Consider the following 17,073-nt stretch of genomic DNA (forward strand, 5'->3'; position numbering starts at 1 on the left):
CACACACACACACACACACACACACACACACACACACACACACACACACACACACACAAACACAAACAGAACAACTGATGTGTATTTAAACATTACATCAGAGTTTTGGTAGAAGGAATAGTTTGTATAAGTTGATGAAAATGTATAATTAAGTAATATATTTATTATTAATATTTAATTAAAACAAAAATGTAAAATTAAAATAATTTTGTACTTAATTTTTTTTCAATTATTTTCAAAATAAAACAAAAAAGATTAAATATTTTATTTGTTGTGGCCCCTCAATTTTCTGTGTAATTATATTCTTTATGAACATATATAAGTGACATGCTGTTTTAAAAAAGAGAATCCGTTATTTATTAGTCATTTACTGTCATTTTGTGAAAATTAAGTAAAAATGTCATCAATAAAAATGTAACTGTAGTCTGATCATGAGTAATTTATCTTCCCTCATCATTCCTGAAACAAGGCGCTGATTTTCCTGTGATCCCATAGGAAGGGGCTCTGCTTGCTCCCTCGTGCGGCCACGTTCCACGTTCTCAGCGTTATAATATCGCGATACTACATATCCCGCGAGATGTGAGCCCGCTCTCTCCGCCTCCGCAGAGTAAAGCGCATGCGCGAACCGTCACACGTGCTGCTGTCCTCTGAAGCGCGCAGCAGCGAAGATGGCGGACGTGGAGAGTAAGATCATGCCTTACACATTTGCGTTATTTTTGCTACGATTGCTGTAATTTTGCTTACATTTAAACTGTACTTTAATGTGCATGTATTCACATATTTCATGCGATTAAGAAGGGTAGAAGTAAGCTAATCAGAGCTGAGTTATTAACTTCATCAGTACGCATGATTCCCGGGTGCGTGTAGAAATGCGTGACTTGTGCAAATGCGCTCATTAATGCGTCTTATGCTACTGTTAATGCTAGTTTATTTATTTTATTAAATGCTTGAAGAAAATAAAAGGTGGGGAAGCTATTAATGGTAGTTTATCTATTTCCCCAACATAAATAACCCATCATTAGCTAGCTAATAATATAGGAAGTAAATGTATATTTCTGCTTGCATGGAAGCCTGATAACTTTACTGTTTATAAATAGTCTTAGTAAATAAATTAAAGATGATACAGTAAATGGGCAGATTTGCGGCTACTTTAAGTTGTCACATGTCTGCAAACCTCACGGTCACTTAATACTTGTAAATTACTATTTTTCTCTTTGCTACTTATTTATCGTAGCGCAATGTGATCGGCAGTGACAGACAGTGCTGTAATGTAACGTTTAACGTTAATAATGTAGTTTTAAACCTGTTTTGTGGTCAGTTAGAGCGCTAAATCAAACGCCACGTGCTGCTCGCACAGGCCACGTGGTCCCGCTATGTGCACGCGCTCGATGAAGAAACCAGATTTAATATGCTTTATGTGTAGATCTACACATCTGACTCTTACCTAATGTATGCTATTTGTTTTGTCCTCAGTTGGTTCAGCCAAGAAAGAGAAGAAAAGAAGATCACAGAAAACTTCATCAGAAGATGTTGGGGTAATTGCAGTTTTATAGCATGCGTTTTTCTTGATTTTTGTCCTTTGTGAATTTTTTTGTTTTGTTGAAAAAAGATATTTTATTAATGTTATGCTATGTCCTCTCTAGTGACACCAGGACTTAGTAGTTAAAAAAATTACAAAGACATGAAATTACATGTATAGGCAAAAACAGTGGTTTTATTTTTCATTCAGCAATCAACTTTCAGGTTTCAGGATTTCTTTTAAACCAAACTTTGTATAAAGATGATTCTCAGCTGTTATGAAAGATATAATGGAATGAATTGATGCACCATTTTACTTTATTGGTAAAATGGCCATAAATGGGTTTTCCCATTCAATACAATGTATCTTACACGCATCTAATCTGCATGTACTTGTGTTCTTGCAGCAACATGTAATGAAAAAAGTGTAAGAATGGGAGTAATAATTGGCAACACTTCCATAATATCTAGTATTTCTTAGGAATAGTGATCTATAATTCCACTTGTTGTGTCTCCCAGAACTCCTGATAAACCCATACACTAAAGTCCTGGTGTCTCTACTGTGGACATGTATGAAATCAGTGCAATGTTTAATAACAAAGTCATATTTTGATCATAAACCCCATAACATTTTCCAGAGATTTTGATTTGACACACAATTTGAGAAGTAGTCAGATTTAAATAATTACTAAACTGTAATTTCCGATTATAAGAGTGCTACATTAGATCACTAAATTAATGTCAGTCATTTTTAAAGACCCATGAGAAGTTGTTGTGATGGTGAAACCTCCAAAAATGTGGTGCCTGAAAGCCCTTAATGTGCTCTTTACAGGACATTCACACTTAAAACTGTGGCGTTCACTATGTGTCCACAACTGAATGTCTGGTCCAACATGTTTTTGTCTTTTTTTGTCTATAATTTAATTTAATTTCCATATTGTAATGAGCATAACAGGATATTCACTGTAGGGCAGACTTTTATTTTACATCAAAATGATTTGCCTGGAACTTTTAATCAATCATAGACAACTTTTCGTATGAATTTGGATGGTATTGATGCCAACTTATGCAATTTTGGTGTTGTTGACAACACTACCTGATTATTTTTAGCTAGGGGTGTAACGGTACCCTCATGTCACGATTCGATATTATCGCGATACTTCTAGACATATGATAAAATGTTAGCAAAAAATGTACTGGTGGTTAAAATGCTAAATGTGGTTTTACATTGTGAGTGTAAATGAATAGTCTTGGACTTGGTGCTGAAACCCAAAGCACAGGACAATAGAGACACCAGAATAACAATATTCATGATTCTGAAGCTGAAAATACTGAATTATTGTAGACGAATATTCTCTGTCACTGACTAGATATAGGCTATTTAAAATAATGTAGGACACTTTTACTGGTAACATCAGACATTTGGCATTATCAGGACCACAAATATTCCCCCATTCATTATTATTATACGTTATATTCAACATTATATAGTAGTTTAATGTCGTACTGACACAAACTCTGAGTTTTCTCACATAGTAATTTTTATTTTGGGTGAACTATCCACGATACATATTGCTTTTTTTTTTTTTTTTTTACATCCCTATTTTTATCACAAACTAGATTTTGTTCATTTCCAAAATCAGTTCACCAATAAACTCATTGAACTCTTTCCATCAGGACATTCAAGAAAGTGGAGACTTCCTGATCAAACCCGAGTCGAAGGTCGCGACCTTGGACACGTCTCAGTGGCCGTTGCTCTTGAAGGTCAGTGTCTGTTTACCCACAAACCCTTTCACCAAGCGTGAGTGTGTGTCATGATGAACGTGTTTATCCATTCGCTGAGCGCTAGTGTTCCTGTCCCTCGCCGGCCCCGCGGCTCGTTCTGGGTCGCAGGGTTTCGGCGCGTGGTTCTGCTCGTCTGGGCCGGTGTTCTGCCGGGTCAGTGGGTCAGGGTCACGATGCTGGTGCGAGGGGTCAGGCCACTTCTGACAAAGACGATTAGACACATCTGATCACACACACACACACTTCGGTCTAACTTTCTGATGTCACTTCTGCTTCTAACCTACATGTTTTTCTACAGCATTTTGATAAGCTCAACATCCGGACGGCTCATTACACTCCTCTGCCTCACGGCTCCAACCCGCTCAAGAGGAACATAAGTGATTATGTCAGGTAGGAAATCTCGTATTAATAAATGTTATAGGGATGCACCGATATGAAAATTTTAACCGATAACCGATAATTCTCAGTTTGAAAGCCGATAACCGATATATTGGCCGATACTTTTAAATCCAAGTTTTTATATAATGTTTGAGAGCCTGATTACAAAAACAAGTCTCACCATTAAAATCCATGACCTAAGCACACAATTATAATCTTTTTATAATTTTATGTAGCCGATATGACTAGGGTTGGGTACCGAAACCCAGTACTTATATGGAACCGGTACCCAGGTAACGGCATGTAACCGGACCGAATCAAAACGCAGATTTAGGTGCCACTTAAATGCCTCAGCTCATCAGCTGTCGGATGAAATATTTGCCATCTGGTTCTCCGAAACGGACGTAAGAAGTAGGGCTGCAACAAACGATTATTTTGATAATCGATTAATCTAACGATTATTAGAACGATTAATCGACTAATCGTCGATTATTTCGCCGATTAATCAGTAGGTTTGGAACGATTATTCAGCCTTTTCAATTAGTTAAAACACTGAGTTATACATATTCTAACTATAATATAAAAAAAGAAAATCACTTCAGCTTTTGAAATGGTTGGTTTAATGAACTTTGAGCCAACTAAACAGGTCATTCTCTTTAAGTTTTCAGATTTCTGTCCAACTCAAATCACACACAAATGCAAAAAGCATTGGTTAAATATTCGGTTCTCTTTCAATAGAAAAAAATAAACAAAAAAAATGATCAGCTGCATTACAGATAAACTTAAACTGCAAACAATTATTATAAGAACACAATTTAAAAAAAATTGACAGCTGAGCTGACAGAGACATTCTCATTCACCTTTTAATTTACAGTATAAAAAATAACTGACATGATATTCTTCATAACATCTCTTTTTGTAAGTCTTCATAAATATGGAACAAAATACAGGCAAGTGATAAGACTGTAATAACTAATAGTTACAATAATAAAAACAGCCCTGACTCCTAAGCTCGATCAAGCTTTATTCTATGCAAAAATAATCATCACATTACTGTAATTATATTATTATTGTTAATATTATTGCTATTATTAGTAGTATTGCATTCTCTAAAAAGAGATTTACTGCTAGTTATTTACGTTAGCTCCAGCTGGAGAACATTCACCTCTCACCGGCTCGTCTCGTGCCGGGTTTTTCCTCTTTAAGTGCTTTAACATGCATGTTGTGCTCCCGTGAAAAGCAAGTTCCGCCTTGCATGTATTGCACACGACAGTATTCTTGGTTTGAAGTTTTTGTGAAACTTTCACACACCTAGCTAGTTCGTATTCGTTTGCACTCCGTCATAATTCGCGCTGTGTTTTCTTCTACCGCAATAGCATTTGTAACGGCTGCATTACACTCTAGCGCTACAGCGCCGTAGCGGTCAAATCGCGATATTGCAGGCCCCTACATTAGGTCACGTGGGATCAAACGACTACTCGACAACAAAGATATTTGTCGACAATTTTTTATTGTCGACGTTGTCGACAACGTCGACTAATCGTTTCAGCCCTAGTAAGAAGCATAATCAGTATGTAATCGCTAGTTAACCATTCGATGCGTACGATCAGACGCGCTCGGCGCTGTCATATATCACACCTATTCAGTGTTTTCAACCACATAAAGTTTATTTTAGGTTTCAGACATTTAAATGCACAAGTACTAACAAAACAATACTTTTATAGTTTGTAAAATGGATACACAAGCAGGCAATCAAAGTTCGTTTTGTTCCGCGCGTCATGTTTAGTGTGAAAAGTCGATGTCCCTACAACAGACCGGCGTACATCTAATCCCGACGAGCGCTCCTTGTCACAGTTGTAAACATGATGGTGTTCTTCCACGAGGGGTTTCGCAATGCGTTCTAGAACAACGCTCACCTTGTGCAGGACATGCAGTAAGTCAGGAGTGGTGTCGTATTTTGCCAGAGAAGGCAAAAATGTAATATTTTTGCAGAAGAAATGCTGAAATGTAAAGCTGGTTTTTAGCAAACCAAGAATACAGACGACTTAGCTGTTAGTACTGTAACTGTTTTTTAGTGTTATTTAGTGTTAAATTATTGTAGTTGGGTTTGATGTCTTAGGTTTTATTGTGAATTTGTTGTTTTATATTTAGGCTACTTATTTAAATATATTTAAGTATACTTAAATTTGAAAATATTGTATTGTTATTATTTTTCAATAAAAAAGCTTTTCTTTAATGTCATTCACCATCGTTTTGAGGCTTTTTATTTTTATTTTAGTATCTATTCAGGCACCGGTACCGTTTTAAAAGTATCGATTTGGCACCGGTATCGAAAAGAACCCAAACGATACCCAACCCTAGATATGACAGACTTGCGCTGCACATGTTGCACTGAACCGTAATTTTCCTTTTTTTGAAGTGATTCCAATCATATTTCAAGCATTTTTAAAGCCATCATGTTGAACAGTGTCTCAGCTGAAGGAAATACATTATTTATCGGCTTTAATATATCAGGCATATTTTGTTATCGGGCCGATAACATTAAAAATGTCGTCCGATATGGTGGCCGATATATCGTGCATCCCTAAAATGTGATGTAAGCCACATGATGATGTGATGTAGATTGCATTAGCACTTTGTGCGAAGATGACCTGCTATCTATCACCCCAGACTGATGGTTCCTCCACAAATGTGAGTGTATCATGAAGTTGCACCTCAAGTTCACACAAGTGTTATGTTGAACCTGTGTTCCCAGAGCTGGTTTCATTAACCTGGACAAACCTGCCAATCCCTCTTCCCATGAAGTCGTCGCGTGGATCAAGAGGATCCTTCGTGTCGAGAAAACGGGTCACAGTGGCACTCTTGACCCCAAAGTCACGGGTTGCTTGATCGTGTGTGTGGAGCGAGCCACGCGATTGGTTAAATCCCAGCAGAGCGCAGGTGGGTCATCCGCAGCACTTCCAGGTCAACAGTTTGACCCGTTCAGCCTCACATTAAAACTAGCAGCCTTTCCTTACTACTCTTGTCTCATTACTTTTAGGCAAAGAGTATGTGGGCATAGTACGGCTGCACAATGCACTAGAGAACGAACACCAGCTAGCCAGGGTAAGTAGGAATGAGTTCTGCTTTAAACAGAGATGGGGAATATGACGGATAAACTCTGGGATTGGTAGAAATAATTATCCAATAGGGATTACAAATGTTTTTTTTCTTCTTTAATTCTAAAGAAAGGTGCTTTTGTCTAAGAAAGTACTTGGAGACAAAACGAAAACATTAGATTCATTAAAGGGCTGGTTGATTATGATTTAAATTTTCTAACTTTAGTTAGTGTGTAATGTTGCTGTTTGAGCATAAACAACATCTGCAGTTGCAACGCTCAAAGTTCAAAGCAAAGGGAGATATTTGCTTTTAAAGAAATCCTTTTTAAGGACTACAACAAACGGCTGGTAGAGACTACACCACATTCCTCCCGGGTTAGTGACGTCACTAACCCTTGAATTTACATAAACCCCGCCCCCGGAACATGATTTATAGATTATCAAGACAGAATATGCTAATCAATGACTAGAAGCTACATAAATTCATCAACTAACCATTCAGAAATGTTGTCTACATGTTGTCACTTGAGTCTCTCCATCTTTCTGACTCCAGTTTGAACATAAAAGGCTAAAAGTTCTTAAGTTTCAGTGCATGTGTATGAGGTAAAAGGACACAAGCTGTTGAAGCTCCGCCCTCTGCGCCGGGAGCAGCAGCTCATTTGCATTTAAAGGAACACACACACAAACGGCATGTTTTTGCTCACCCTCAAAAAGTGACTTTAACATGCTATATAAAAATATCTGTGGGGTATTTTGAGCTAAAACTTCACACACACTCTGGGGACATCAGAGGCTTATTTTACATCTTGTTGAAAAGGGCATTATACCACCCCTTTAATCGCCAACATTCTGTCGTAAAACTCAAAGTTAACGTATGCGAAAAACGAAAGAATTGGGAACTTAGTTGTATTTCAAAAATATCAGTTCTGCGCTTTACTGATCAAATACTCACACTTATGTGTCAATGCCGACTTAACTGACTGCGTTTACGTTAACACTCGTCATGTCTTCAGTGAACACAACCCGTACATAATCATACGAATGTCATTTATATTGGATCAGTGCATTCAGTCTTAAAGTGACAGCGGCCTAATAAACCTGTTGCTGTCTGTCATTGTAATCAAACGACAAAGAGCGAATCACTTAATCCTCTTGACCCGTAAAGCTTTTGTAGCATAATTAATAAATTCAGTGAAGACCATAGTTTTTATTTTATTAGTATTAAATTTGTAGTGCTTCATACTTGAATACTTGAATACTAGGCTAGACTTACCAGAAGTACACTGTCTTTGACTTTGAAAGCATAATGGGGAATGATGGCAGAAATATACTATTGCATTTTTATAGAAATTTATTTATTAGGATTAACCCCTTGAGATGAACATCTCGTTTTCGAGATATAACAGTGTATAACAGTTACTACATATCCACAACACAACAAAAATACAACTTAACAATACATCAACCAACAAAACACAAACATTCATTAAAAATAACACCACAAAGTTGAAATATTAAATGTACAACAAAGTATATCATCAGTGAATCGAATTATAAATAAACATCCAATATAAACCAAAAATAGTCACCTTCAATGACAGCATGTACAGTCCACCGCAAAATGTGAGGATCAAGTTTGTTTAAACATACAAAATGATGTAATAGACTGGAATAATTTACCTGCAGATATTTGATCTATTTTTGAAGCACAGTTTGTGCAACTTTAAGTGGTTCATTGCAATGAGTGCATTCAGTCTTAAAGTGACAGGAGCCTAATAAACCTGTTGCTGTCTGTCATTGTAATCAAACGACAGAGCGAATCACTTGACCGAAAAGCTTTTGTAGCGCATTTAATTCATTGTGTAGATTATAGTTTTTATTTATTATTATTCAATTTCTGTGTTATTTCATACTTTAATATTAGGCTGAAAAACACTCTTTGACTTTAAAACCCCTCTGGTTTAACGCATAAAAGTGAATAATTGCAGAAATCTGCCATTGTGGTTTTGAATAACGCCGTTAGTGTGTCAGTTCATTGCTGTGTGTGTGTGTGACATGATGAACTTGTTTATCCATTCTCTGAGTGTCTCTCGGCCCTCCTCTCTCTCTGCCGGTCTCGTCGCTCTGCTGCAGTGTTCTGCTGTATCGGATGCTCTCGGAGACCGTGCATGAGTGGAGGGCCTGGATTCACCGAAGAAGAGCGGACATTTCTGAACACACACGGGCTTTCGCACCGGAACGAGCCACCAGGATGATTCCCCAAGAACTAATGGTTCCCATAGAAATGTTTTTCTATATATATTTTTTTTAGACCGACTCTAGGGTAGGAGGGTTAGGGTTACATTAGTTATTAGCTAAATTAGTTCCTCCATAAGGAGTTCCTAGAACTGAAAGCATTCCCAGTTCCTGCGGTGCGAACGCGCCAAAATCCGGGATCTTCCGCCAATAGTTGTAGGAACTATGAAAAGGTTCTTCCGGTGTGAAAGCCTCTATACACATGGGCCGTGACCGTGAATGAGTGCAGGAAGTCTTGTGTGAGAGATTGATCAGTGTGTGTGTGTGTCTCTTCAGGCGATGGAGTGTTTAACAGGAGCGCTGTTCCAGAGGCCTCCGCTCATCGCTGCTGTGAAGCGCCAGCTGAGAGTTCGCACCATCTACGAGAGCAAGCTGATCGAGTATGACCCCGAGAGGAGACTAGGTTAGGAGCGCAAGCTTTATTTCTCCTCATTATTTATAAGCCACATGATGATGTGATGTAGATTGCATTAGCACACTGTGCAAAGATGACTGTCTATCTATCACCCAAGACTGATGGCTTTACTGCAAACCTCTACAGATCACTCGCACACGCCACTAGATTTCCATGCTAGGCGATTAAATGCCCGTCATTAGACGTTGGCTTATAAGTTTAGATTTCCCTCTCCAGTGTAGGGCTGTGAAACGATTAATCGCATCCAAAATGTGAAACACATTGTTTACATAATGTGTGTGTACTACATATAATTTGTTTGTGTATATAAATACACACATGCATGTATATACTGTGTATATATAATTTATATTATATATTTCTTAAATACATACTTGCGTGGGTGTGTATTTATATATAAATTACACACAGTACACACACATAATGTAACCACAAACTTTTATTTTGTGTATATATATATATATATATATATATAATATATATATATATATATATATATATATATATATATATATATATATATATATATATATATATATATATATATATATATATATATATATATATATATATATGCATGCACACATAAATACTATACGCAGTACACACATTATGTAAACAAACTTTTATTTTGGATGTGATTTGATCATTTCACAGCCCTACTCCAGTGTTTGACATGCAGGCTAATTAAGTCAAGCAAACTTTTTTTTTTTTTTTTTTTTTTTATGATAGAGCTTATGTTAAAAGTTTACTTTCAGATAATGTAAACGCTGTGCCAATTTACGCAGATAAAATAATTTGGTGCAATCATTCACACACTGGCACATAAAATATACAAGCCAGTGGCTCTTCTGTTGCTCAGGTGTGTGTAGAGGGTTAAATCCGCTGTGATGACTTAGTTTCCGAAGTGCAAGATTGAGAGTGTGTGTGTGTTGCAGGTATTTTCTGGGTGAGCTGTGAAGCGGGCACATACATCCGAACGCTGTGTGTGCATCTGGGTCTGCTGCTGGGCGTCGGCGGGCAGATGCAGGAGCTGCGCAGGGTTCGCTCCGGTGTGCTGGGAGAAATGGTACGGTGAGAACCCGGACCCAAAGTGTTGAGTTCGGTTCTGGGCTTCGTCCCCAGTTCTGCTAATTAATCTTTGGGACAGAAAATGGCTGAGTGTTAATAAAATCATGAAGTGGTTATTGTTTGACCTCCTTCATCAAACTTCAGCCGACACAAACTGCTTCAGGATCATGTTCTTCATCCGAGTCGTAGGCTAGTAATGATCACTCTCTCCAGTTCCCCACCCAGTGTATCTACTTGATTATATTTTTGAGTATAAATTTGTACCCAGAAATGAGCTAAACCTGACGATCTCCCAAAACCTCTTATTGGAGGTCTGTGCATTTGTAAAAATGATTAAAATGCTGAAGGGTGTTGGTTAGACTTCTATTGCATCTATATACAGATAGTTAAAAACATAACCTATGTCCCCAATTTAGATAACTCTGCAAACTGTTTAAAAATATTTCTTATGTCTGATTTTATTTGAAGACATTTTATTTTACAACAAATCGCAATGGTCATCTTTATAGTAAAACGGGTTGTTAATACCAGAATATTAAATGGATGTAAAACTTGACAATTCTCAGTACCAATTTCAATATCACAATGAAAACCATTGTTAGCTAACTAATAATGTAAAATGTTCTCATGCAACGACTGAAGACAACATAAACGGGCAGTAAAAGGAGCAATCACAGCGTATCTGCAGTCTTTTCAGCCTCACCGAATCATTTCATTCTTAATATAATTCATATTATCACAGAAGTACTGTGGTTAGTTTATAGTTCAGATAAACACTGTCTACAGTAGTCATCAAAATGTAGTGAATCACCTTTTGAAAGTAAATTAACCATTAAAATAAAGATTGCCAGTTGCATCGTTACACCAGTAGGTGGCGACAAGTGGCCGTTAAAAATTCAAGAGATTTGTTTGAGTCGTTTAATTGTTCATTTTAAAAAGACTGCAACAATTAATGTCAGAAGCTGATGACCGTCAATACATGTCATTTTGTTAGTTCTCTTTTAAAGAGAAAATATTTTATTAGTCCTTGCATGCTGACACACAACACGAGAGATTTGGCATCTAATGTCACTTGAATGGTTTAAAATTACAAACACTTAAACGGCTAATCCTTAAAAACATGTAAAATGATGCTTTGAGACATAACGGCCTTAAATATCATTCTTAATATAATTAAAATGATCACAAAATAAGTTTATAGTTTGGATATAAACACTGATGTCAACAGTAGTGATCAAAATGGAGTCGATCACCTTTTGAAAGTAACTTTGACGATCTTTATTTGAATGGTCGTTACATTGTTACACCAGTAGGTGGCGACAAGTGGCGGGTATTTTTAATTTAAAACGCACAGAATCGGTATAAACGCGTACATGAAGAGCTAATAAAACATGTTGCATGACTTTAAAAGCGTTCAGTTGTCTGATCCCAGTGTGTGTGTCTGTAGGATAACCTGGTGACGATGCACGACGTGCTGGACGCGCAGTGGCAGTTCGACCACAACAAGGACGAGACGTACTTGAGGAGAGTGATCTTCCCTCTGGAGAAGCTGCTCATCTCTCACAAGAGGATCGTCATGAAGGACAGCGCTGTAAGGACTCGCCTTCACCCTTCAGAATCAGCTCAGATCGGTTCAGTTCGGGATTATAATGACGTGTTTCTGTGACAGGTGAACGCTATATGTTACGGCGCTAAGATCATGTTACCAGGCGTCCTGCGATATGAAGATGGCATCGAGATCAATCAAGACATTGTCATTATAACTACTAAAGGAGAAGCCATTTGTACAGGTAAACAACATTTGCAATCCCAGCATGCACTATTCTAAGCCACATGATGATGTGATGTAGATTACATTAGCATTACTGCGAAGATGACTGTCTATCTATCACCCAAGACTGATGGCTGTGTGAAACGCTTCATCTGTTAGCAGGGATGCTAATGTTTTAGCAGATTCTCATTAATCTGGTGTTTTCCGCAGCGGTGGCCCTGATGACGACAGCCGTCATATCCACATGTGATCACGGGGTTGTTGCTAAAATCAAGAGGGTCATTATGGAGCGAGACACGTATCCACGCAAATGGGGTCTCGGACCGAAGGTGAGGATCACTGAGAAATCACACACTTTAGTGCTGACGTCCGTGTGCGCGTTTGTGATTCATAACGTAACATTCTTGTGTTTCAGGCTAGTCAGAAGAAAATGATGATTCAGAAAGGACTTCTGGACAAACATGGCAAGCCGAACGGCAGCACTCCTGCGGACTGGAAAGAGGGATACGTGGACTACAGGTACACATGACTGGAGGAGGAGGAACTGACTTTGTTACTATTGTGATAGTGTTCACAAAGCAGGAGCAACAATAGCAATAGGTGAAAAAAACCAATTGATAGTCTGTTTTCAAATGGACAACATGAGTGGCAGAGTCTACTTTTAGTCTAAGGCCCAGTTTACAGCTGGTATTGAGATGCGTTTTGGTGGATTGGGTCACAAGTAGACGAGGGAGAAAAATTCCCGTTCACACCATGGGCCCTATCTTGCACTCAGCGCAATTGACTTTGTACAGCGATGCATGTATCATTCCTATTTTGCACCCGATGCACAGCGGACTTTTCCCTCCACAGACACACGCTGGTAAATTAGGGAATGAACTTGCGCTCCCGGGGGCGGTTCAGCGAAAAGAGGAGGCGTGTTCCGGCACAAACGTTCCCTGGTGCTATTTTGCAGTTCCAGAAAACAATCCCGCCACTGACCAGGAGAAACCTCGTCTAAAGTCAGTGGCGCGTTCAGATGCTATTTTAAGGGTGCATGCTTGGCAATAATGTAGCGTGAGCACAACACACACACACTTTGCTTCTCTTTTCATTTTTGCAAACCATACATTATTACAAGGAACAATATTCCACATGAGGGAAATCATTGTTGTGTCCATGAAGATGTGAAAAATAGGCATAAATCTAGCTTACACATTTACCCAAATTATCATACGCCTGTTTAACCGAAGCTAATTTGGGTGGGTTTCTCCATCCCCAATGTCACTTCTCTGTGTTTTACGGCCCTGACGAGAACGCCGGTCTCCTCGGCTGTGAACCGCTCCTGGCAAATCCGCCGTTATAATAGCAATCCGCCATGGAACAAGCGCGCCTGCTCTTAAAGGGAATGTGAGATGACACTCTGATTGGTTTATTTCACGTTACGCCCAAACCACACCTATGAGTAATGAAGCGACTTCAGACCAACACATTTTAGATTTGCGTCGAGCGCAAGAGTCATTTATCCCGCCGGTATAATAGCAACAGCGCCCGAGATCCGCCCACAAAGTTACTTGCGTTTCGCGTTTGATACGTGTTTCAGATCGTTAAAATAGGGCCCATTGTGTTTTAATCCACTTTCAACCACTTCAATCCTGATTTCTTCAGAGGAGGGTCTATGAGTGTGTAAATGTGTTTTTTCTGATCTTTCAATCTAATGGACAAAATAATCTCATGCAATCTACATATGAACACGACAGATAAACACACGGAGAGCATCAGCTTTAGTTCTGCTCTTACAGACACAAGATCAGCCGAGCGCTGTGAGTGTGTGTTAGAAATCAGGAATGGTGAGAGAACAGTGTGTTTGGTTCGATTTCCCTCTTCAAACCAAACTCGTGTCTCCAGCTGATAAAGTTCAAACCCGTCCGGCTCGAGCTCTTCTCATAATGTTCACTCATTATTCAGTGGACGGAGAGAAGACGGTCTTTTAGTGGCTGTTTGAACACACTCGATCACATGAGCGTTTACACTACGAAAGCAGTCCGGTCGAATGTGTTTCAACTCCCTCTGGAAGTGGACGAGCTCAAAGCGTTTTAGACCCGCTTACACCTGTGTTTAGAGTCGTCCACTTGTGATCCGATCTTATGACTTTTAATACTCTAAACTTATGATTTTAATCTTAATACCAGGTGAAAATTAGCCTTTAAACAACTCAATGCGGTTTACATTCTTAGTGTCCACAGGATGGTGCTATTTATCAGTGGATCTGATATATTACAAAACTGAAAGGCAATAAAGATCAAATGCAACTGATTCTGGGAGCTCTTCCGTGTTTCTCCGAGGTGTTTCCGCAGACTGTTATCCCTGTCTGGTCTGCGGTGACCTTAGAGGGAGTCTGTCTGCTACAGTAAACCCTGAGCTCGGGATCTGGCGTCTGCAACGTGCCGGCGTCCCCGGAGCTCTCGGGACACACCCACCGCCAGATCCTCGGGAAAGAGTCGTGTGTCGTATGGGATTTACCTTTTTCTTTCTCTCTCCTAGCACGGCGAAGGTGAAGAAGAGTGAAGCGACTGCTCAGACCGCAGCAAAGGTACATGTGACTTCTCAGTTTTCTTTGTGATCACACACTAAAATCAGCTTGTTGAATTCACCTAGGTTGATTCTCAATCTTGTTTTCTCTCGTCGTGAACGGCCCTGCGTTTCAAATGGTATAATGTTATATAGTTGTATTATATACAATAATATAGGATAATTGTGAATAAAAATTAAATTAATGATTTAAAGCACTACTGTGTGTTCTTTTATTAGACATTTTTGAAATAGAAATCAGCTTTGATGTTTAATAAACTAGCTGATCGAACAATTCATCAAGACAGAATCAGGTTAATGTTTGCATGCTGGGTAAAATCAGGGCAATGCTGTGTTTAAAGGTGCAGTCTGTAAGAATGACAGCTAGTGGTGGAAATGGGTACTGCAGTCCAAATATAAATATCCCCGCCTCTTCAGACTCGATGCTCACACGGTCCTCAATGGAGCGAGCGCAATGGACAATGATAATTGGCAACATGCAGTATCTCACAGACCAAAACTAAAACACACATTTCAGAGTAGAATAACTGGCTGTAGAAGTGTGTTTCAGAGAAACGAGTATGTGAACCTCAATATATGTGACTCTGGATCACGTCACCAGTCACATGTCACACGGGTATATTTGTGGCAATAGCCAACAATACACTGTATAGGTCAAAATTATCCATTTTTCTTTTATGCCAAAAATCATTAAGATATTAAGATCATGTTTCATGAAGATATTTTGTACATTTCCTACCGTAAATATATAAAACATGTATTTCTGTGAGTGAATGCAGCACAATCACCAACATAAATGAACAACTTTAAAGGAGATTTTCTCAATGTTTAGATGTTTTTGCACCCTCAGATTCCAGATTTACAATAGTTGCGTCTCGGCCAAATGTTGTCCTATCAAACATACATCAATGTAAAGCTTATTTATTCAGCGTTCATGTGATGTATAAATCTCAATTGTAAAAAAATTGACCCATGTGACTGGTTTTGTGGTCTAGGGTCACATATGCAAACCTATTATGGTATTTGTATGCTTTAGTAGAGTGAGAAAGTGCCATCCAGCACCTTGAAGCCGTTAATGACCTTACTCTAGAAGAGGAAGACCGGTTAACGGAACGTTTAAGAACGAGACTGTAAACGTGTTTTTGCTTCTCTTGGTGTTGGATTAACACTATTTGTTGTTCTAGAGGAAACGTGATGAGAGCGGAAGTGAAAGTGGTGATGCCGTTGCTCAGGACACATCCAAGACAGAGGAAGAAATCAAAAAGGAGAAGAAGAAAAAGAAGAAAGAGAAGAAGCTGAAGCTGGCAGAAGAGGCTCCGGTGGAGGAGGAACCCGAGGTCAGCGGGTTTGAGCGCTCATGACACACACACACACACACACAAACACGTCTGTTCGTTCAGTGTGAGGATGATGTACTAAACTCCTTTTACATGCAGGTTACGGAGAGCGCTAAGAAGAAGAAGAAAAAGAAAAAGGAGAAGGATGCAGAAGCGGCCTCAGAATGAACAGACTCGAGTAATGTTGAGATCGCTCAAGTGCTCATGTGGACTGGACACGGGCTCTGATGATGGACAACGGGCCGGGTCTGCGGCTCTGACGCTCGTTCTTGTGAATGTTTGCGGTTCTGAATACTTGTGTTGTTTTTTTTGATCGTCCAAATGAAACCCGTATCGCCCGGGTGCATTCATGTATTTGAAAGGTTTTTTTATTATTATTGTAAATACAGAAATTGTAATCAAATGAAACATGACTGACTTTTTACAAAAAAAAGGCCTCTTTGTTTCCTTCTGCATCTGCCATGTTTAAGAGGAGCCGATTCGTCCACTCAGAGATTTGTAGGACCAGCACAGTCTTACGGGCTTGTGTTCACTCTCTTCTGGCCTCTCATTGGACAGGGTTTATCCTGGAAGGACACCTGACTGTTTGCTAGATTCACTGACTGTTCCAGCAGTGCGAACCGCTTTCAGGAGGACGCCTGTTATTAAAATCTAGTTTGGCCATGTAAAGTGATATTAAATGTATTTTTGTCTAAAGATTTAAAAAGAAAAAAATCTAAAGTTAATAATTTGACGCATCAGGCTTTTAGGGTTTATCTTATGATCACGTCTGATATAGAAAGAATATGATGCCCATACTTGGAGGAGAGACCCAAACTGAGCAGCAATTTCATG

At 38.9% G+C, this 17,073-nt stretch overlaps 1 protein-coding gene across 1 annotated transcript; it reads left to right on the plus strand.

The window, feature by feature from the left end:
* Positions 1 to 593: 593 nt before the first annotated feature.
* dkc1 (dyskeratosis congenita 1, dyskerin) lies at positions 594 to 16,647 on the plus strand. The gene is made up of 15 exons (XM_079847148.1): positions 594 to 684; positions 1,474 to 1,535; positions 3,196 to 3,282; positions 3,602 to 3,693; positions 6,437 to 6,621; positions 6,722 to 6,786; positions 9,351 to 9,477; positions 10,428 to 10,558; positions 12,008 to 12,151; positions 12,230 to 12,350; positions 12,542 to 12,660; positions 12,747 to 12,850; positions 14,855 to 14,903; positions 16,087 to 16,239; positions 16,339 to 16,647. The coding sequence occupies exons 1-15, from the start codon at positions 669 to 671 to the stop codon at positions 16,405 to 16,407; spliced, it is 1,524 nt and encodes a 507-aa protein (XP_079703274.1). The 5' UTR covers positions 594 to 668; the 3' UTR covers positions 16,408 to 16,647.
* The last annotated feature ends 426 nt before the right edge of the window (positions 16,648 to 17,073 follow it).

Source organism: Squalius cephalus (genome assembly GCF_949319135.1).
Source record: "Squalius cephalus genome assembly, chromosome: 17".
NCBI lineage: Eukaryota > Metazoa > Chordata > Actinopteri > Cypriniformes > Leuciscidae > Squalius > Squalius cephalus.

Excerpts from the sequence above, each read along its gene's own strand:
- dkc1 (XM_079847148.1), top strand. Across the intron at positions 9,478-10,427 it reads TGACCCCGAGAGGAGACTAG|GTATTTTCTGGGTGAGCTGT; the intron begins GTTAGGAGCGCA and ends TGTGTGTTGCAG. Across the intron at positions 16,240-16,338 it reads CGGTGGAGGAGGAACCCGAG|GTTACGGAGAGCGCTAAGAA; the intron begins GTCAGCGGGTTT and ends TTTTACATGCAG.